Here is a 23,947-nt window from a genome sequence, read left to right as displayed (position 1 = left end):
CAGATACGTATTTTTCACAATTCAATTCATTGCAGCCGTCTGTTATACAAAATGTGTAGATTTGACCATAAATTATCATTGTGAATGAATTACTATCATTGTTGATGCCTTTTCTCCACCATTTCTGAATGATTACTACTCTTTTCCTCTATTGCAACAAATGCTATGCTTATATTGCTGCATTATTAATTGATTGCAATACAACTGACCCTCATATCAAGCAAATGTTGGTAAAGGTGGGGAAAGGAAATTAAAATATTAGGGGCTGTTTGTGGTGATGGAAATTCCAGTAAAATGCACATAAGCTAGATAGATTTCATTTATTTGTGTTACTAGATGGACTTGATGTGAACTGGTAGTCAGTGGTATGGGGTAGTGACTAGTTTTCAGGTTATGCACAAAGCTATAGTTTGAGCACCAACATTACATGAACGTACTGTCCAGTTTTAAGTATAGAAATAGGTATGATGGGTAGAGGTAGAGCTTTATGATTGTACATTCCAAAACATTTGTATACAAAAATGTGACCATGGACAAGTATTAAGACTTATCTTCAATATAGCAGTTTGCGTAATCAAAATAGTTGAGCAGATGTTGACCATTATCATATAACATTTTCTCCCTGGGTGATGCATTAAAAATTGTGCATTGAATAAGTGTATAACACTGTAAATAATCCAATATATTGTTTGGAATAGGCTATACCCCAAGAACTATTTTAACTTTTTTGTCTAATCAGTCTGGCATCGGTACAATATTTAGCAAAATGCAATGAAGGTGTAAAAATTCCTGCCAAAACTCTGCTATGATGCATATGATTTTGTTGTTTTCTGCTCAAACCCCATAGCCTGCTCATCTTCAGAAATGCCATGAGCTACAGGAAAACAGTGATTTCTTCTTTTGGAAGCAATCAAGGCATAAGAATAAGGCCTTTGTGTGCTTTGGAGAAGAATGTATCGAGTTTCTTTTGTTACACGGCCATTATCCATTGTGTTCTCATTCGCAGGATTATATATACATTTTCTATTAGCCGAGGAAGTACCACATACGAGCCTATGGTAATCTGGTGCGATACCGAGCCTCATCCGAGAACGAAAAGTATGGAAAAGTACGAAAAACTCAGCAAGATCGGCGAAGGATCGTACGGCGTCGTTTTTAAATGCCGAAACCGTGACAACGGCCAAATTGTCGCCATCAAGAAATTTGTAGAGTCTGAAGACGACCCGCTGATCAAAAAGATTGCGTTGCGGGAAATAAGAATGTTGAAGGTAAACCTTGTACGTGTAGGCCATATCTATTAGTGATTCCACTGTGGCAGTGTATTGTCACAATGGTTGGAGAATGCTTGTTAATAATATGTATATTGTCAACTTCTGCATAGGCAATATCGATTGCTTCTACTAATTATTGTCTGATTTATCATCATCTTAAGAGTCACTATGCAATATTCACCAACATCATTCAATGAATGCTGTTGGGTTGTGCATGTGCAATGCTGTGCAATGATATGCAAAATATACCAAGATACTGATAATAAATAATCGTTAATCTTAAAACACTTGCTACTCTAAACTACTTGAATGCTCAACTCTCAAATTGAATATTTAATCAAATGGATAGTAGCTTACAATGTTTCACTACTCCACGAATCAAAATAAATACTATAATCTTTATTGCCAGGATTATAGATGTGTGTCTTCCGTGTGTGTCCAATGTTTGGTTGCGCTATTTCTGTCTTACAATGTTTTATTATCACTTCTGCGCATCAGCGCATGGGTACCACAGCCCGTAGATTTCATTTCCATTATAATTCCCCTCTTGTGTCGCTTCAATACTCGTGGAGTGTATTTATCTTCATAACCTGGACAGGTGCAACCTAGTATCATAACAAATACTCGATTATTACCATACGTCGTGCAGCCCTTCAATCAAATCGCGCGAATCAAGATTACAATAAATAAGGAAGAACTTGTTAGGTAGAAATGACAGGCTTTCCAAATTGTATTCTTGTTTGCTTTCTTATTCTCGTGATGTATGTAAGTCCTAAAATCAATATTAGTGTCACGGAGTTTATTTCCGCGGGGCGATGGCAGAACACGAAGTTAACAGCGCGCCACTGCATTGTTTTTGTATCTCCTTGACTCTCTCAGGAAGACGTATGATCGATTACAATGATAGCACTCCAAGGGTGCAATCCTTACAATAATATGCGTATAAGATTCGAGAAGGAGCGTCCTGCGATGCGTACCTTTTTACTAAATCAGCAGGAGGCTATGGAATTTGAAATCGCTACTTATCTGTGCGTATGCGTATACTACGTTATTTCGCCGGTTACCCAAGTCTCCGTGATTGTTTATTTTGTAATGTACAAACTACAGTGCGCATGGGGCTCGTGTATTTTGTACGATCGTGAACGCACTGGTTGTCATTCCAAGCCATTCTGTAATATAGTATTACGTTTTCCGGTGCCATGTTGCCATACTCATAGCTGCTATTTTGTCAAGAAATCTATCACAAATTCACGGCGATAAACAGTCAGGGTCTCTATATCGAACCTCTGCCGTTGTTTTATATGATGAAAATCTCTGTGTGGCGAGATGGCGTAATGGTATAACCCACAGCTGCAACACCAATGGGTTGTGCGTTCGAATCCGACCTCAGTGTTGGAGGTTTATCTAGGCTCATCCGTGCCATCTCATCCGTGTAATTAAACGATGTCTTCTAAAAGCCTAGAAGTCGGCATCTACGGCATAAAAATGAAGAACATTGGCCGGGTGTAAATGACCATTGACCATAGTGGTCGACGAACACCAATCTGGTTCAGCTCACATCAAATCAAATCAGATGAGAATCGCAAATGTCTGTAGGCTACTGTGCGCCAAGCTTGGCTCGCTTCGCGCTATACTGTACCGGTACTCCCGTAGCATTTTCAGGAAAACCAGGAATTACATTAGATCTAAATTGACCTAGAAACATATCACAAGTTGTATAAGAATTTGATTGACGGCATTTCGCTGTAATTGGTCCCCGTCGCGACTAGAGAGTCCCCGTTGCACACCGCCTCTGGATATTACGACTTTACTAGTTGAAAATGATCATCCATTTTCGGTGGTTTAGTAAATTTACCTAATCGTATTGATATCTGAATCATGAAGACTCGCTAGTCGTGACGCGAACGTTCGAGCGTCCTTTTGGATATCGACGACGTTGACTTACCCATCCATTTTTCGTTACAGCAATTGAAGCACAGCAATCTCGTTAATTTGCTTGAAGTTTTTCGACGAAAGCGTAAATTACATCTTGTGTTTGAATATTGCGATCATACCGTATTGACGGAACTCGACAAGAACACGCGGGGGTGAGTTGCGTTTATTTTATTACCAGTGACAACCCGGGAAACACATAACCAGGTGTCTCGCGCAAAGAAGCCTAACCCACGCCCCTAAGTCGCGGGAAGTACCTCGTTAGGGTTTAATGTGCCGATAATTGCCTCCATTATAACGGGCCGATGCTTTTCTCATTAGCTGGTGTCATGCTCCCTCGAGATATTCCTATGCGCTATTTTAAGGCAACCTTTTCTATTCCTGGGTGGCGCGACGACAGAAGACAAAACAAGATTATGAATGTGGTTCAGCGAAATATATATGTAATCGGTTATTGTGTCGTAATACAGCGAATTCCTGTTGTATGATGTGTCTCGACAAACGAATCGTACTGTATTCGAGACGGTCGTTTATTTTTATCGCGATTTTACGATACGTAATCTGATTTTGTGTTGTATCGCCAGGGTTCCCGAGAATCAAGTCAAAAAGATTATTTGGCAAGTCCTGCAAGCAGTCAATTTTTGTCACCAACACAATGTAAGTATATTGCATATGGCTTTGCACTTAATTCCAATTGTTGGCAGGCTGTCGCTCACTTTTGAGCATTGATTCAAACGAATAGTATTATCTGGTGCAGTGTTTCCCAACACGTTTTCAAGGCGACCTAGTTTTAAAAATATTCCATATTGATTTAATCTTGCGACCCATACAATTAGTCGTAATATCGCTACAGATCAAATTATATCCAATTTCGACAGAACATGAGAGTTCGATCACCAATTCACCATGTACCGAGTAGGAGTAGCGTTTCTTGAATACGGGTCATGTACTCAGTCATTGTGCATATATTTTCAAGTTTTGTGATCTCATCGCGTTCTAAATTATATTTACTGTTTTTTTTTCGCCTCCGATACAATATACCTGAAAACACGCGACTCAAAAAGATGATAATCAGACGACCCAAGTTTGGGTCGCGACGCATGCGTTGGTAGCCACTGAGCTTGTGCACTATCTTTAAATACTCCGTGAGGAAATAATAAGAAATTGCGATGTTTTTATCTTTTATGATAATATCATTGTCAAATTCGCTTAATCTATTGAACCAACCCGACGCAGAATAAAATTTAGTAATAATATGCCCTATCGATCGATTTAGAAGGCATAACTCATGTATTATTAAGCCCACCAAAGTGTCAGCAAATGACACTCTGGTCGGGTAAACTTTGAAACTAACTTTCAACCAAACCCTCGCATTTCCAGTGCATCCACCGAGACGTAAAACCCGAAAACATCTTGATCACGAAGCACGGAGTGATAAAGCTATGCGATTTCGGATTCGCCAGAATACTCAGTAAGTCCGCGTGACATGTTGTCGGTTGTGACGTCACATAGTGGTAATCAAGGCGTCGTCATTTTGCGAGTTACGTTTCCCTTTCTTGTGACTTTGCTGTCTCAAGATTATTACTGTTGCTACGGAACTGAATATTGCGTGCTATTGCAATCTTGGGCCTTAAATTATGGAGATTCGTATACCTTTCGACTTTTGACTCCCGCGTAACAAGTGCGGTTGAGATGGGCGATGCTAGTTGAGCTGTAAATGATCACTTGGCTGGACGGATTGTTAGCAACCGCGTAAACAGTAGTCCGTTTCTAATGTAATTATCGAACGGTTGAAGCTATACTGCGCTGTAAATCATATTATTTAATACTTACTGTCAGCTATACCGCTATTGTGCGTCGCGTATTTTCGTGGGTACCGTCTGGCTGTTAATAATAATTTGCGCCTCTATTTTTTAGAAATACAATGCATTCTTCAAATTATATTTCGTGCCATGGCCCGAATGAATACTGCGTTATGAGTACATAATAATGAATATTGACGGTGCCGCGATGCCATTTTGTCGGCTTTGAAGATGAGTGTCACTCTACGCTGTACACTAGGGCTCTTCAAAAATGACTTTTTTTCTCAAATCGTACTGGCTACTTGGTAAAATTGTCAGGTTACCTAATTTAAGCCTACACACAAAATTTGGTTCAATTCCAACCAGTGGAAGCGAAGTTATTGCCGTCGAAAAATTTGGATTTGAATAAAATAGTATTTACGGTGAGCACAACTATAAAAAATAAACAAAGAATCGGTCACCGTAAATACTATTTTATTCATAATCCAAATTTTTCGACGGCAATAACTCCGCTTCCACTGGTTGGAATTGAACCAAATTTGGTGAGGATCGTTTCTATAGACAGCCTAACACTTTCATGGGGTGAACAGAAAATTTTCAAAATTTTTATTATTTATTTTTATATAATAAATAGAGACTTTCTTCTCCTGTAGCAAAGCGGTTACTGGCTGGAATTGAACCAAATTTTGTGTGTAGGCTTGAATTAGGTAACCTAACAGTTTTATCAAGTAGCCAGTACGATTTGAGAAAAAAAGTCATTTTTGAAGAGCCCTACTGTACACTGTACATGTACAATGTACATTGTCAGTATAGGGCGGGTACGACACTCCCTTGCCGCCCGTATCTGGATTTGAAAAATACGACGTCATTGGGCTATTTGCGCGTAACGGTCGTTTTAAGCCAAGTTTGCGTTTCTATTGAGGAGACTTTTTAGGGTACATTGCTTCAATATAGCCTGCATTTTTATAAGGGACTCTTTGGGGGTATACAGAACTTCAATATACAATTGAATAACGTTCGTATCGAAGTAAACCCGAATATTCTCGGCTATTTTCATCTGCTAGTTGCTGACGATTATCCCCGACTGGTGTCAGTGGAAAATATTCGGGTTTATTTCAATATGTGTATATTATTCGATTGCACATTTTTATAATATATTCATGACGAAGATGTAAATAAATCCGAAGCTTCACAAGTATATCTGCTGCGGAAGGTATATTTTAGACCGCCTGGTTACAGTTCTTCGGTGACTTGTTTACTTCCAAATCTTGCATATCATTATGGAGTCTATTGTTTCTGCTGGAATCGTATTACATTCGTCGCGCCTAATATCATATAGGAATTCCATAAGTCGTGAGAGCGTTTGATGATTGCCGACACGGACTATAGAATATCACCGGCCCAATAGTCCCACGCCACGCCCGTTGAATGTTCGCAGTCCCGTAACCTACAACGATTAAGCGAAACCCTTGTCAGATATTACGCGGGTGATTGATAGGCGGATTTGCTATTCCCACGGTTTTACGTTGTGTACAAGTGGTTTCTGTAGTGAATAACAATATTGTAAAAGGTGGCTTGGAGTTCTGCGACTGAGCCCGGTCTCATCGCTTTGAAAAGAGCGGATCAAAGGGACAGTTGTAAACATGAATGTTTCTGTGGATGCGGGTACTTTTTGATCGCCCGCCTGTTGTTGTAAACCGCTTTGCTTGACCATGGTTGCCGGCCTAAACGCGCGCACTGTTGATATCCAGGAAATTAAAATTTGGACATAACGCCTGATCATGGTGAATTGAACCGACCGTTGTTATGCTACTCCATACCAAGTGTTCCACTTGTGTTTGCGAAGTCGATTCCCTGTAGACAAACTAGATATCGTTCGATTGTGACGCAGAAATGTATACAGCCCCCAATTCCGGATTGCTAGTTGCTCACTATCACCCCTGGCGAGTGTCAGCCAGAGATATTTTGGTTAACTTCAACATGAATTGAATGTGTTATTACAGGTTATATTTTCGTCCGGCCCGTTGTGATCAGAGCAAATTTTGTCAGCTTCTGATAAAAGTTGTCGCAATTGTGCGGAACCTAGTTAGCAAACTCTATGCAATTGCAATTATTATATTATTCAATGGTATGCTGAAGTTCTCTACCTCCAAGAGTATGTAATATTCCTGCAATGAATTTGAAAAAAAAAGTTATTCGACATTTTGAAAATACACCTTGGGTGACATTCGTTTTCGGAAAACTAGAGACACCTAAAAATGGTCGAACCCCATATATTCCTTAATTGCTTCGGTTTATCGCAGGCCCCGATCGCTTATGATACTGTTAAATGGACATGTCAGTCGTGCGACATTGAATGAATCTGCCCTTAATAAGGAAGGTGTAACTCGCTTGCGTAAGCTCAGTTGGTTGAGGATCATTCTGTGAACGACCATCTTAGAATAAACTGCAGTTTATTGTGGTGATGTTATGGCAAGCTTCGCCATTCAAATATCTTTCCCATTTTACCGACTTATACAGTGTTGATCTTCTCCTTTACACCATGCTAAGTTTGAAACGGAACGAATTCAGTTTTTCTTCGTGAATACGTGAGTTCTTATCAGCTACACATCAATATCATTACGAATTTTACGAAGCGGCGCAGTAACCGGACCCAATGTTACTACGGTGTGCGTTTGTAGTACCACTTACCATTTCGCCGGTTCCGAGAATTCATTAATATATTCCCGCTGAATAGCACTTCCACAGCTAATTGCAATTACTCATCGTAAACAACCAGCGACCCCAATACATCGGGTAGCGTCGGTATCTATCGTGTCAAGATCATGATAATTAGATTCAAACGTCATCATTGACGTGAGCTAATGTGGTGAATTGTATCCTGAATGTGGGGTGGTGCGGAAATATGCCAACCTACCTCTAGCTAGCCGAAGCTTTGAAAAATTTACCTTCCGTCATTGCGATACCATTATTACCCCATTATGACCCCTTGTTTTTATCGATATTTGTGGGCCAATGTTGGTTTTTTAAACTTTTAGTTGCTTGGACCACTCCCTGTCTTTTTGTAGCATCGAAATCGTGTGATGTGATGTTTTTATTTGACAAAAAATATATATACGAACGCATTCTGCCTTATCACGACGGTTCTCCGCATGTTAATGTATAGGCCTTTTAGCTAAGCAATACAAGCCGTGATATACTGAGAACGATTTACGGACCAATCTGTATTGCTCTGCGTCCTTGCGCCTATGTGATTATAACGGGTCGTAGGCAGCTATCAGCTTGTCTTTTTACGATTATCATGTCTGGGACAACATTACGGTTATGTTATACATAATCAGTGATTGCGTTCCCAAAACGATTCTACAGACGCTATGCCGTCAATTTCATTTTGTCGCCATTATTTCTTGAGCAATTTGATTTTATTTCCGCCACTTGCTCAATAGGCCATTGAGACATCTGTCAGCTACGGATTTTGTTGCGTAATCAAATTCAATCAATTTCAACACCCAAGTTCTATGCAAAACTATCTGAAGACAGTCGTCACTATAACGAAAATACCAGAGGTTAGCCTGTGGTTAATAGCAAGTCGCCAAGTGAAAGTTAACCGTTTGGAATGTTTTCATTGGAACATTTATCAAATTCACGCGTCGACCGTGGCGCACCTGTGCGACAAGTTACAGTAACTATGTGATCTCCTTCTTGGCTTTTGATGAAGCTAAACCCGATATTTGCCGTTCACCGAACACTTTCAATTTGACTTTGATTGATCTAATTCGATGGTTTAAAGAGCTATTATCGGGTGTTGACGGTAATGCCCATGGCAAACCTGTGATTAAATACTCGTAATTGTCGGTACGTATGCCTGTGTTGTTGTAAGGCGAGCGGTGACGTAATTATCAAATTGTTACACGTTGCAGGAGTCCGGGCGGATTTCAAATTACAAAACCGGACCCAGTTTCCTGTTCGAATCCAAATCCAAATCGTAAAGTACTAAATTCGTTTGCTGTCGTGCGAAAATGTAACACCAAATCGCGTAATGATACAATTTCATCAAGCTTCATTTTCATTTTCATTTTCATTTCATTTTCTTCATTTTTATTCCGTAACTGCCGACTTGTAGCATGCCCAATTCTAGGCTTTTTGTAAGACTTCGTTTACGCTGATGAGATAGCGAGGAGGAGCCTGGATAAACCCCCAATAGGTAGGAATTCTGCGAAAATCTAACTCCAAATAGCATAACGATACAATTTCATCAAGCTAGTACAAGCGAAGTTATTGATGCTCAGAATTTGAGATTTCAAATCATAGTATTTACGGTGGTAATAATAAATAATTAAAGAATTTGCCACCGTAAATACTATATTTTCCAAATCCAAAATATTATACTCCAATAACTTCGCTTCTACGGGTTGGAATCGAGCTAAATTTCGTGTACATCGTACATCGTTTTTTCAGGCAACTTAACAATTTCATGGGGTAGCCGGTAAAAGTTGAAAATTTTTTATATATTTTTTTATATTAAATAAATCCAAAACTTTTTCCTCTTATAGCAGTAAGTTCCTCTATACGTTAGAATTGCACTAAAATTGGTGTTCAGCGTTTTTTTCGTAACCTATCCATTTCATCAAGTAGCCAGTACAATTCGAAAGAAAAATCATTTTTAAACATCCCTAATACACACAGTTTGAAAGCGTAATATTGGAGTAGTAAGTATCCTATGGATGGAATAGACATTTAACAACGGGTGGGATTTATCCCGTCTCCGCGCCGTTTATCAATAGATGTACTCCGATTCAGGTCTATTTGTTCTCGCTCGGAAATCGTGAGTTCCGGTACTGCGCCTGTCGCAGGCGACATGTCGGCATATTTACAGCCGTGTATTACATCCACTATTTCAGCCGCGGAAGTGACAGCGTGACCGTCTCTCTGCCTTGATTTAAAGTTGAAATCTTGTCATGTCACGCCCTGTTCGCAAATGGCCGACAGGCACATTAATGCTGTTGGCATAGCAGCAATTACGGCGCAACTTCGAATACCGCACCGTTGTGATTTGTGAACGTAATCGGCAACACCTTGGTTTTAGTGGCACTCCAAGATGATTTGGTAATCGGCGACGAAACGAAAGTTTTGTTTCGTCTTGTATCCAATGGCAATTGTCGCATTACTGTCGCCCCGTTGGCGGCACCGTGATTTATGGCAGGGTCGTGCGGTTTTATGAGTGTTTGACAATTCGGTTATGGCGCTGTGGATTTATTCTGCGATTTTGTAATGATCGGATCGGAGGCGGTCAAAGAATTCATCCTCGGTACTCAAGTATTGAATTTCTACTTGAGTACACGTAAAAGTAGAGATTTTTAGGCAAATAAAAAAGAAAGTATTCGATAGGCCTAGTTTTGTGTGAAAAACTGAAAAACCATTTAAAACGTAGAAGTGGAAGTAGAAATGTATAGCGAATACGTAAATTTTTTTCCCGCGTACCAGAAGAAGCTATTTCGATATCAGTAAAAGTACTTCGCCGCGCAGTGGTATCAAAGTAACTTATGTCCATTTTTTCAAATTTTCAAAACTCAAAAATTCTCAAAATTTCAAGTTTTTGGATTCATTTTCCAAAATTGATGGAAATTCGAGTTTCTGTGAAATTTTCAAATTTTGTTCGCCCGTAGCTATACGATTTTACGCTTTAGCCACCTAGTTTTGCCTAAAAAATTAATGCAAACAGCCAAAATGTGCTCGATTACACCAAAAGGTGGAATGATTTCATTATTGGATAGCATAAATCCAAAGCAACTAAATTTCAGTATTCCCATTTCCGCGCGTTTGATATAGCTTGATGTCATTTTTAAAGCGCCGTGTTTAATCTGCGATACCTCGCTTTGTAGTGTCACATTATCTCATATCTTTGCTTAATCATAATTCCGTGAATTATCTCGAGATTTCCATGACTTCGGCAAATACCGCGTGTTGACCGCAATTGGATTTTACGACCGCGGTCTTTACCATCAACCCGGAACCGCTCAGATGTATATTTGCGTATTGCCCGGTGTCGTATTTGTGTACCGAATCGCTTCACAATCGAATTAGATATTTTTCCGTGTTGTTTGGTGGTTTCCATGGCGAAATATCGGTGCGTTTGGCGGCGTAGTCGCCCCAGATACCGTAATTCGAAAACAATGTTCCCTAGAATTCAATCGATACTGAATATGCTTTACGGCGATGAGAGGTTTTACTCACGCGTTCATGTTGGGCGAACGCCGTTCTTACCGCTCTTACGCGCTACGTGAATGTGTTTGTTAACGGATTACGCGCATCAGAAAGTGCTTTTCAACTGGTCTTGTCTGTCGCTTTGAATTCGAGCCAACATTGAAACGGATACCACGCGTAAAAACATCCTTGTATCTATCTCGCAATGTAAAGTTGGATAGGGAAACAATGAACAATATTCAGCGGTAAAGTGGCGACACCGTGGCGCCTATATAAACTGTGACGTAGCAAATACACATGTGACGTATTGTAAGAACCAGAATTGGACAATTAGATTCCGGTAATAAAAGCAATGAACTCTGATTTAACAAGAACCTCTTACAGATATCCTAATGTTGCGCTGTTTTGCAGCCGGCCCGGGTGATGATTACACAGATTACGTCGCCACCCGGTGGTACCGCGCCCCCGAACTGCTGGTGGGCGACACCCAGTACGGTCCGCCTGTCGACGTGTGGGCCATCGGGTGCGTCTTCGCCGAGCTGCTTTGCGGCCAGGCGTTGTGGCCAGGCAAATCGGACGTTGACCAGCTTTACCTCATCCAAAGAACTTTGGGTAAGTTGAGACTTGGACTGAATCTTGAATCTTATGCAGACTTGTGCAATATACCAATCTATTTAGTTGGCGGCCGACAAGGTACTGGATTTTTTGAGTAGTTCTAGTTCTAGTTGCAGATTTTGAAAAGTGAGCAGTTCTAGTTCTAGTTGCGTGATGTTCTTACAGGAAATACAATCCTATTCCGATAAAATAAATATCAATGATTTGCTTCAGAATTCAATCTGATTAGTTGCGTTATAGTTAGTTGCGGATTTTAAAGGTCGTTACATCTAGCTGTAGTTGTAGTTGTAGTTGGTAGTTTTAAAAAGTGAGTATAGTTCTAGTTCCAGTTCTAGCAGCAGTTTCAAAATATCTGACTTTGTACAAGTGCGATCTTACAACTCCGGCTTCATCATGTCTTTGTATTCCTTCAGGAGATCTAATCCCGCGTCACAAGCATATCTTCAGTACGAATCAATTTTTTCACGGACTTACGATCCCAGAACCTGAAACCCGGGTATTAATGCTTTTACAATATACCCTTTTCACAATCGTCTCAAACAGTGTATGATATTTCAAAGGTACCCCTGGAAGTGAGATATCCAGGCATTAATCCACAAGCGCTCAGTTTCATGAAGGTGAGTGTGCGTTTCAAATTTTTCGTGTAGATATAGTCGGTTGTGGTGATATCTCCGTAAGTGCATCATCAATGCTGCACGTGCTGTACCCGACTATTTAAAAGCATACCGTAGCCTACAGCTCGTTCGAGGCCAGTAATATGTGACAACTAGGAAGACTTTTCAAACAAAATTGAACAGTATAATAGAATCTATAGCAAACATCGAAATCCCATTCCTGCAAAAGAAACCCAGCAGTCAAAATCGAGTCCGTGGTTTTAGCATGACTCAGCCCTGCAGAAACTTCAATTGAACCACGCATTACAATCGTAATATCAAGAAGACAACAGGAAATTTCACCGGCCCATAAAATTTGTTTGGCAATTTCACCGACCGAAATGCGTCTATTTTACAGTATAAGCGCGACGTACTGGTCTTTTGAAGTATAGGCCTGCTAATATATCACTTGAATAAGAGGGCGGGTGCCATACCGTCCTTACTTCTCGTATTGGTACGTATTTTGAAGTCCGATACAACTGCATTGTCCTTCTTTCTCAGATTTGTCGATATTTTCGACTTGTAACCGTATATTGTACTTATTTGCGGCAATTTTGTCAATATTTTCGGCGATGAGGCCGCGATGACCTTTATCTTCAGTCAATTCGTCATCAGTTCACAAAACGGCCGTGACCAGGTGACATTAGGACATGGGCATAAGTGCGTTCGTACATCAATGTCCTTTTCTTCATCAATGTCGATGGCAACCCTGTCTATGACTGTGATACAGTTTTGTACATATGTTTATTTCCCAGGCTTGCTTGCAAATGGACCCGCAGGCCCGTCTCACGTGCGAGGAGCTCCTGGAACACACGTACTTCGACAGCTTCCGCGAGGAGCTGGAGTCGCTCAAGGAACAGCCGCAGCCCATTCACCACCACCCGCATTACCCGCACAAAGGCGCCAGGCGAAGGCGACGCAACCAAGGGGTACCACATAGGGATTTTTTTCCTGTGAGTTTGCAGTGGTGTGGAGTTTACTAATCTTATATGAGAGCTATTATAATATACGCTGAATGGTATGATAGTTTCGAATTTACGCGGACGACGGCTGCTGAATCGTCACAATGCTCAAACCGCGCTGGCATTGTTACGTGATTTCAACTCGTCTCGAGGTCGTTGCACTTTTCTGGCTTTTGTCCGCGCGGTTATTCTTACATCGCGTGTTTAATCAGCTATCATACGGGACTGATGACAGTGACACTTTAACGTCAATAATTCCCGGCTCGGAAATGTATCTATCTCGGCGTTATTTCGATAAACATGACAGGACCGGGTATCTAATACACGGGTATTGTGGCGTTGTTTGGCTATCTTGTCTCCTCCCACGAATATCAATATCGCGCGTTATGCTTACGAAACACTGCGGTGGGTGTGCTTGTCGCGAAGATGGGGCGTTTGTCGCAACAGTTCTTAGCGGAAAAAACATCCAGCATTTAATGACTACGGGTACATCGTTTGTGCTCAGGTACAAATAGAAGTTGCGACTGCCAAATAAGTAGAAAAGAAAGCATTAGAAACCTACTTTTGTCTAAAAAACTAAAGACTCATCCACTAGTATGCAGACTATTACCCCTGACTAGGTTTGCATTTAAAACAAATGGCTGTTTAAAAGGTGTTGTTTGAAACAGTTTTAAATAGTGTTTTAAACAAAGGCCTTAAAAATTGTGTTTATTTAAATTGTGTAATTATGCCATAATTGCGAAAATACTTTCCAAAAACATGTTGTATGAGCCTACATACGATTACAACCCAATATAGCTGACGTATACGATAGTGAATGGTTGGAACCCTCAAAATAGTCAGTTCAACAGCTATAGTATACGTCCATATTTCGGCAAAGGAGCTATATTTACCCTATATTTGCAATTGCCAATGTCAATCAATTGAATATTCGTGACGTCATGGCTTAAAAAACGAAAGAACCTGTTTTAAACAAGGGCCGCATTGTATTAAACATGTTTGTTTTAAATTGATTTTTGTTTAAAATGCGACCCTACTCCTGACGAATGTCACCCGAACTTATTCGGGCTTATTTTGATATTAACCGATGGATAGAGAGGCTTTTTCTGTTCACACCAATAAGCAAGGAAAATATATAAAATAAATTACTGTGGAGACATGATACATTATTCAATTGTATATTGAAGCTCTGTGCCTCAAAGAGCATCCTTATAACCGCAATATAAGAAGTCTAAAATCATAGCCACTTGAACAAATAGCGCAAGATAAAAACAACACACGCACATACACAATAACGATTGTGAACATACAGAGGGTTCATTTACAAAGGTGGTCCGTCACGGAGTAGGTGTACTTTTTTGGAGTTCGCAAGTAGCGCAACTACTTACTCAACTGTTTATGTGCTTAGACTAATGTAACTATTATTCGAGCAGTTTTCAGGCGAAAGATTTCACTCTTTGCACCTTGGACCTTGAAAAGTATAAAATAACTTTGGGATAAGTCTGTGTCACTTTTACCAGTGAAATCGCCATAAGAACCGCGTAAAATATACCCTCTATCACAGTAACTGGATAACTTTTCGAATATTGTACCTATTCGTAGTGTCATCAGTCATTTTGCGTTAGTCGCAAAGATTCGCCATGCGATTTCGAAAGTCAATTATGACATGAGGCAGAGTATATTTTCATCTGATCAAGACACAGACAATCTTCAATGCGATAAGACACAACGCAATTTAATGAATGGACACGGACAGATATGAGGCTGCCGAGCGACCAGTTGAGGTCTCTCAAACTTGCGTCCACCTCGATCTAGTGGCCGATTGTCACAGTTCCTTTTTCGCTGTTAGTCTCTGTTCCGAGGCTCTTTCTTGCTTTTTTCATTCCTTGGGAGTGCGTTCATTCACCGAGTCTTTTTCTGAGCTATTTGTCGCCGTATGAACAGCGATACGGGGAAAGAGGAGCCCAGACAAACCTCACCACTACGCTAACTCCCCGCCAGCTGGCAGCTTACAGCCCGTGTGTAGCCAAACCCTGCTTCAAGGCCGCCAAGTGTTGAAAACTAGCACCTAAACGCGTGTAGCCTACCGCCTGTTACGTTAGTTCCGTTTCTTTGATACGTAATTCGGCACGGTAGGCGACAGTAACCGCAAGCCTCTGTGTTGCGTTTGAGCGATTTCTCGGAAGGCGACAATCCGATCAACTCCGCCTGGACCCAACGGTGGCTTAATAAGGCTGGAACAGTTCGCTAAATCGTAGGGGTGCACTCGGAACGCGATTATCCGTCTTTGTTGACACGGATAAACCTTTGATCCAAAGCGAGCATTCCGGGCCACGTAAAGTCGCGCGACTCCTGTCAGGTTCATTCACGTGCCGAACGCGCGTTAAATCATCGTTTGAGATACTAGCAACAGAATTAAGCCTTTGATTTCATGGTTTATGGCGCGTAAAACATCGGGGCTGGAATTGTCAGCACGCTCATCCGCGCCACGTACCGAATCGGCACGTTCTCTTAAACTTACAGCCTCGGCTTGGTGTTCTTGATTTACAATGCGGCTTGTCAGGTTCGGCTACGCTCAGATATGAAATATGTCTACGTTCAAGGTCGTATTTGAGCACAATGCACAATATGTACTGTACAAGCACATGTACATTGTACAATGTACATCCACGATATATGTTATGGTTGATTCGTGTTATACACCCGACTTTACGAAATCACGCCCGAATCACATCGAATACAGGAGCCAAAAACAGGTGGTCGAAGCATAGCTGGTAAACTAGAGAAATTTTAGCTTTTCCAAATTAAATTAGAATTAGAATTATAGCTATACACAGATTTTCTCCAAATTAGATTAGATTTAGAATTAGTGAGCTCGCGAAAACCTTCAAATTTAATCAAGTACAGTTCGTATCACATCAGAGACCGTTCTCATAAGCATGAGAATAGTTAATGTCTGTACAGCAAGCTTGGTTCGTTGCACACTATACAGTTCGCCTTTAGCAATTCCAGAAAAACCAGGAATTATAAAATCTGAAAACTCATAAAATCTCAACCACAGGAGTAAGATGCAATGCAAGTACTTGAGTACTCATAAAAGTAGAAATAATTCGTTGCTAACCACAGAAACTGGCTAGTCAAACATCTTCGACAATACCACGGCTTTAGGTTCAATGGTTAAAAGTATAAAATCAGAGATATGCCAGAGATATAATTATTATCGTATTGACTGTAGGACGAATGTAGAAAAACGTTATCGCCGATGATGACTTTAGCCGTAGAATTTCCTCATTTATGGTAAGTCAACATCATAATATTAGCCTTGTTCATATCGCTAAGAGGCAAGCACATATTTGCTCCGAAAGAGTTACCGCCAAAGCATAAAGCCAAATGTTAGCGTAAAGATATATGTCGAAACGGTGAGCACGTGTACATTGCACAATTGCACTCTGTACAGTGTAGACCATCGGTTCTCAACCCAAGTCAAAGAAATTTTAATTTTATCCTAAATTGAAAACTGAAAGGGGTTGAAGGCTTGTCCAAGAGAAATAACATACCAAATTTTAAATTGAATCAGGAATTTAGAATATAATTTGTAACGCTTACAGACTGAACATAGAGTTCATACTTTCGACTCATCTTCCTTCACAACTGTTTAAAATCAGTAATGAGCGACAGCTAAGAAGACTTTTTAAACTAAATTTACCGAAATTCGACAGTTTAAATCAGCTACACACGTGGCAGTATAATAAGCTCTCTAGCCTACAGCGAGGTTGCATTTCTTTCAAGACAAACCCAACTATCACGATCGAGTCGGTGGTCTCAACCGGAATTTGCCTTGCAGAAACTTCAATAAAACCACGCATTATAAAATGTGTAATATCTTAAAGAATTTCACATTATATTAAAGTTTCAATATTTACGTTTTGAGCAGTGTACCTTTGTCGTAATTACGTTTGTTTTGGGTTGATATTGACGATCAAAAGACCACCGCGAGATCCAAAAGCTGAGAATCATAGGCTGAGAGCCATGAACCAATGGTGCGTAGCAGACTTGGAAAACTATAATATTTTCAGCTTTACTGAATTAAAATAGAATTGAAGCTACACTGTTTTTTCCGAATTACATTAGAATCAGAATTACTGAATTCTCGGAATTTTAGACATCGAATGAAGTTCAGTTCATAGCAAATCACTCATTGTAATTTGTCTAATTTGTCAGTGTAATCTGTCTAGTTCCCCACGTTTGGTGTGTAGACCCTGCCTATAAATCAAACCGTGGGAATGTCATATTCCGCTCCCCGTTGCCATGACACGGAATGAGTTAATCCCGTGTTTGTAGGCCGATCAAGCCCATTCGGCGCTGGGAAACAATGCCGAATTTCAGTTTTGGAGTGGCATCGGGGATCATTATTTCACGCGATTAACAGCGAGCGAGCTTTCAGCCTGCGCGCGGAAGGGACAATCCTATTCGATGCCGCGTTTCGAGGGCACTTCTGGCGGGCGGCATCCTAGCGGCGCCGCGCCACTTGACTCTCTGCGACCGCGACGGTAATTTAGCCGATTCCCGCGCGTTCACTTTCCTGCACTTGAATACGGGAATAGCCTCGCGGTGTGTGCTTAGCGGAGATGAGCGGCTGTGGTATTTTCAAACCTGACTCTTGTTGTTGATTTGTGATGCGAGTCCGTATCCAAATCCAGAATTCAATCCATATATATGATATCAGAGCAAACTGTGATCTATGGGTAACAATATAGATGTAAGTTTATTGTGCTAACTTGAGAGTTTATTCATGAAATGTGGGAACATAACAGTTGGTCCTGACGTGCACTGTAGGGCTACAGATAACAAATGACTATATCCTCGTTTACTAGACGCAGTACAAGACGATCGATACATAATCGAAATCAAATAATAATGATGTCCAATCAAGACACACATCACTAGGTACAGTAATTCGATTTTTAAGCCGGCAGTGAGCATGAGACTGCTGTTGAAAAACTGATTTCCCGGTTCGGTAAATGTCGAAAACCGTGATGCAATTGTGTCTGAAAAATCGCGTGAGAAAATGCGGTTGCGTATAGTAGGCCAACGTAACAGTTTATGAGCACGTTGAAAATATACCAAATTGCAGGTAAGACGTGAAATCCGGTGGATAACTTTGGATAATACAGGCGCCTGGGTTTTTTCAGCAGCAGAATTAGATTTTTTATATTTTGCCTTTGTATCGAATCCAATGCCTCAAGAATTGCGATAAAATCAAAAGAGGGGGGGGCGGATTCGCGACGACTTCAGTGCGGTTTATTAATACTTTAATCATTTCAAAATACGTTAATCAAATTCTCACCTTAGCCTACAAATATAGTAAAAAGATGAGTTATAGAGGCATGCACAATTTCACAGTTGGTGAGCAAGGGCCTGCAATCTGCAGAAGTATAAAAATGAAGAGGCATGTTCAGCACGGGGGTGCAGTCCGACAATCCCAGCAACTGCATCAATTGCCTTACTCGGGGTCCCGAAAATACTAAATTACACGACGTACGAAGTATAGCGTAACGCGATCATTTTACGCCGATTTTTTGCGGAATTATACCCCGCGAATACAGTTTGAGCGTACGCGCGATCGTAAACCCGGAATTTAGACGGAATCTTTAACCGTTCGTTGTTCGCGGAAACTATCTCTTGAAAAATGCTGAAGGACCTCTTCAATGGGTCGCGTACGGCGAGAGGGATGACACTGCGTAGCCGCACAACGGTGAGGAACGCGGCAGATAGGGTTTGCGTGTGTTCTTCCGCTTGTGACTTCGGTCTTATTGTTATTTCTGGGATATAGCATTGTCTTGCTGTGATGTGTGCGTATTCGAGCGTGATGCGTTTGAACTTTGAAGTGGCCCTTGCTGTGTTGCGTGGTCGTTCGGGCGTGTAATGTTTGCAGTGGATTTTTCTCTCGCTTGCCGTAGAGATGGAGGTCACCTATTTTCGGAACTATGGTTCTTTATAAATAAACGTCTATATAGATATTTATACTTTCGCTGTTATGTTAATAAATCTGTAAAATACGTGGAGTTAGTTGGTAACGTAGCACCCATACTTTTTCAAAGTACCAAAATTGCTTAAATCACAACATCCATCGCACGAATACATATATTTAAACTCGAACCCTCTTACGAGGAATTCAAGCAGATTGAAAAGTAATACCGCAATGGCAAAGTATGACGTAACAATATGACCAGACCATGATATTCGCATGGCACCAAATACAACAACAAACTTTGAAGTGTACAGTACAATAATGATATTAATACTTCAGCGCTTTTCAGTTTTGGCATGCCTTGTACTTATAGAGTATAATTTTACAGCGATCCCTCCATTTCTACACGTGTATTCATGAGACCTATCCTTATCTATTTCAGAATCTCCTGCCCTTGCTCACCGGAAGCAATACGTTCTCGAATTCATCCTCGCCGGCGCCCGACTCAAAACACGCGACCTACGGCGGTAAAGACATTGGCGGAGCCGGAGCGGTTTCCCGCCATAAGTTCAAATTCGACCGCCGGCTGCCCAACATCTAAACCCCGCGCTATGCCGCGTAGAAATCAGTCTCGCCCGGCCCGCACGTAAAGACTCGGCTATCCATTTTGGCGGGTTGTAGGTGTCATCGCGCTTGTGTACTGTAGATGCGACCAAAGACTGGACTACCGTCGGGTTTAAAGTTTGCAGTGACCCCGCCTTTCATCTGTAGGCTGTCGCGCGTACGGTGTATCACGGATTCGCGATTATCTTCATTTCATGACGTCAGATGCGATTTCAAACCTTCTGAATCTACGGCGTGCGTCGGTTTGGAATTTTGCGTCCGAAATACCATTCATTTTTATTTTCTTTTAATTTTCCTGTTACCTCTTCTTCGGGATTTAATGTTGTAGCTTATCATCGAGCGTCGTTATCATTGGTGGTCATGGTCAGTAACGAAGAACGTCTACTCTTTTAAAGTATTCAAATAGGTTTTGACTCCTTGCACTGTTTCTTCAAGTGGTTAAGATTTTACACATGCTTTTATTTCTGCTTGAAATTTCGAAGCTTGACTCATTAGGACTTTTGTTCCTCAGTCAAAAATTCTGACACCTTGAGGCCTATGTTTCGATATTTGTCCAACATAACACAGTAGTCGACTGGTGTCCTGGTTTTATTTGCGTATCGGCACGTCCGTGGACTGCCCCTGCGTCTAATTATATCGTCAAAACGCGGTAGCAGACGGTCTCAACGGCGCAGTACGTGGTAATTGGTAATATACGGTCTCAACGGCGCAGTACGCATCATCACACTATTGTACGATGATAATGTTTCTAATTCCTTTCATTGGATTGTAAGCTTTGCCATAATACACAAAGGCGGTGGCTTAGAATAACATGACTCTATCGCATAGACTAGATGGTTAACCTTCATCCTTTTGTCAACCATATCGCATTTACAATGCCTGGCTTTGGCGGACTATGGGTTAGCTGTTGTGAACGTAAGCCACATTCCCGTTTCGTAGATGACAAGTTACCTCTGTCGCCACGGCATATTTTAACAGTAAGTAATTCTCAGCTAGGCACTATTTCCTGTTGTATTTCTATGTCAATCGACAATGATAAGGCTGGTGTACAATTTTGAAGTAGCAGTGGTTACGGTTGTTATAGTGACATCAATGTATCACGGGAATATAAATCAGTGGTGTGTAGTCAGATAGAAATAAATGACACTCAGACGCCACACCATAATTTTCAGGATTTTTAATTCTCATATATACCTGGTCGATAACAAGTGAAGCTTAACCGTTTCAAACTATTCCTTATTTTATAGACATTGCCCGATGCGTTTATTATTATTAAGAAACATGAAGTTTTTGTATTGGCTCTTATTTCTGGTGCTCGATTTTGTTATGAAATGACGTTATTTCTTACCGGTGACGCGATTATAATTTTTTTAAAGCTTCGTTTGGATTAGTGAACTAGTTCCAGGGTGACATCCATTTCACAAAACGACAACCGTGCTAAATTTTGTGAAAAATTTCGTACCCGACCAAAGATATCTCACCCTCAGTCTATATATTAGGCGGTACGTACATGCACTGTGCCATGATTGTATCATATAGCATTCGCTACCTCTCAACATACAATCAATATTAAGATTGCGTTGCACCTTACGTGTAATCCCGTAAATTCACCAAATGACACCCGTTTTTAATCTAGCTTCTCATAACGCGTATATGGGTGCGTTTCTGAAGCTTGTTGGCATATCCAGCCAATACCTTGCCCTGTAATTATTGAAATCTGTATTTCGCTTAGATCGACAGAAGAGGTCCCGCCTTGTATAGATATACCAGATTAACCAAAGTCATTTTCACTGCGACTTATACTGGAATCGGGTTCGCTCCAGGCTGGATCCGAGCTGAGATGCCCCCATCTTGTACCCAGCACGTCAACCCATAACGGGTATAGCTTCAGTTTTTTTTTATTCTGTATGTAAATCATTTACCTTCATTTCATATTATCGATTGTACAGATGTGACTATCTACCAAAGAAATAGCCTCGCGACATGCGAGGCGTGGGACGTAGGGTCTGTAGAACTTGTAATATACTTCGACAATTTTTACTATTCTATCATTTTAATGTCACGATTTCATTTGATGTTTTCCATTACCACAATAAACGCATTCAAAATGGCATACTTGTGTAATGTGTATTTAACGATAACGACATTACGAACAGAGAGAAGGTGTATAATAGTTCATAGTTAAGGGGGAAATGACGTAGCGTTCATATTTCGGAGGCGTTATTTAGGGGAGAGGGAGAAAGTGTTCATGACGTATTGATATAGGCGTCGTCGGACGTAATAGAATGTTTCTTCAATTTATCGGTGCATATCGTTACTTTACGACTACGTTTAATATGGGCTTAAGCTATCAGGTCATTGATTGTGCTGTAAATAAAAATGACTGCCTGGCTGGTGTGTGTATGCCCGGTCCATCCAGGTTGCAGAAGCTGAGTCAAAAATCTGAATGACGCCCCGCATATATGATATCGTCATACGAGATTGGCCTTGTTTGTTTTAAAATGCGAACAAAACAAACGAAATGTCTTCATTTTTAGAAATCTCAAGTTTATGCCAGTAAATTTACAAATAGCAGTATAAAACAGCCGCTTCATACGGCCACAGACAATGTGCACGGGTACGGGGTGCACTGCAAAATGTATAATTTTGACATTTGCGACTTTCATGGAGCGACCAGCGCTGGACATGATCGAGTATCTGGGTGATTCGATGCCGAGTCGAGTATGCCATTATCACATGTATTATGATGTCATAGCGGTAATAATAATGATAAAAGGTTCAAGTATGTATCTCTTTGTGGTCACAAGAAGGTTGCATGTCAACCATAATAATTTTTACGTCTATTTCATAGCGTAATTTGTGATCCTAGAATATTTTACAGTTAAATGAAACCTGTAAATAGCCTGTAAATACCGTGCGTCTCTGACCTCAAAGGAATCCGAAATGAAGCAAAAATGTCAAATGAGTACTCACGTATATTTTCGATGAGATTGATGGTAAAAAGGAAAATATTCCTTCCAGAATAAATAGCACATAAAACTTCTTGATATCCCTGATTCCTTCACACTCTCTGTGATATTTTCTGTAAATTTAATACTCAAATTCCCTTACACCAGTATTTCTTAACCTTGGCTCCAGCGCCATCAGCTGGCGATTTGGAGGGGGCGCTTTTGAAGGGGACAAAAACGCTCAGGGGCGCTGGGCTCACTGGGGCGGTAGGGGGAGGGGGTGAAGAAAGTCGCAGTAGATGGTTTAGTAGGGACATCTGATTACATAGAAGATCAATAGTTCTATACTTCTATATATTCTTGACTTTTCATTGTAATTTAACGTTCGACAAAATACGTCAAATCTCGAACTTTTTCGTGAAAAATATACCGATGATGTTTGCAATAGGTTTCCATGTGAAATGAATTGCACGTACTTTTAGATCGCCAAATTTCCCGTTAAAACACTTTCGTCACGCTAGCTCTGATTATTTTCCACAGAATGTTTCGAACTAGATATTGTATCCTGAAGCGCAGAGCGTGTCGAAATCGAAGAAAGAGATACTGTACCACTCTTTAGAGTGAGATCCCTTTGTACATTAACGATGCTTTGAAGCTTTTTGACCAAAATGATGAACTAAATATACTTGTATCTGAGAGCTACAAAATTAAATCGTCAGAATATTTCTTCATCGTATGATATACGATAATAACGTTTTGTGACCCCACAACCTCACATGACGTTATGTAGGCTACTATGGGACGCTTTGTTTGGGAAACATTCATGTTAAAGTTAATATCTGGTTGCAGTACTAAATTTAATGTGAGTAAAAGGTCTCTTCCACTATCGAATACTTCGATACATTCGATACTTTCACATTCTCAATTCATTTACTATATAGTCACACAAAGCAATAAACCAAAAT

At 40.6% G+C, this 23,947-nt stretch overlaps 2 protein-coding genes across 3 annotated transcripts in view; both read left to right on the top strand.

Annotated features, from left to right (window-relative positions):
• Positions 1-481: 481 nt before the first annotated feature.
• On the top strand, positions 482-22,147 carry LOC145439654 (cyclin-dependent kinase-like 1). Of its 2 annotated transcripts, none has more exons than XM_080317178.1 (9): positions 482-1,268; positions 3,237-3,358; positions 3,788-3,860; positions 4,584-4,674; positions 11,621-11,821; positions 12,238-12,320; positions 12,385-12,441; positions 13,233-13,406; positions 19,853-22,147. In XM_080317178.1, the coding sequence occupies exons 1-9, from the start codon at positions 870-872 to the stop codon at positions 20,009-20,011; spliced, it is 1,359 nt and encodes a 452-aa protein (XP_080173304.1). In that variant the 5' UTR covers positions 482-869; the 3' UTR covers positions 20,012-22,147. The 2 variants fall into 2 exon arrangements, with proteins under 2 accessions (XP_080173304.1, XP_080173303.1); XM_080317177.1 differs by having other exon boundaries at positions 486-1,268; positions 13,233-13,430.
• LOC145439667 (cornifelin-like) overlaps positions 21,108-23,947 on the top strand; it is a 59,815-nt gene continuing 56,975 nt past the window's right edge. The window contains exon 1 of the mRNA XM_080317196.1: positions 21,108-21,117. The gene's annotated coding sequence lies outside the window, so the exon portion shown is untranslated. The remainder of the gene's footprint in view (positions 21,118-23,947) is intronic.

This window comes from Botryllus schlosseri, chromosome 5, assembly GCF_051294905.1.
Source record: "Botryllus schlosseri isolate E-star chromosome 5, Bs_hap1, whole genome shotgun sequence".
In the NCBI taxonomy this organism is placed as follows: Eukaryota; Metazoa; Chordata; class Ascidiacea; order Stolidobranchia; family Styelidae; genus Botryllus; species Botryllus schlosseri.
The sequence above is the reverse complement of the archived record's forward strand: the minus strand, read 5'-3'. Positions and strand labels throughout refer to the sequence as shown.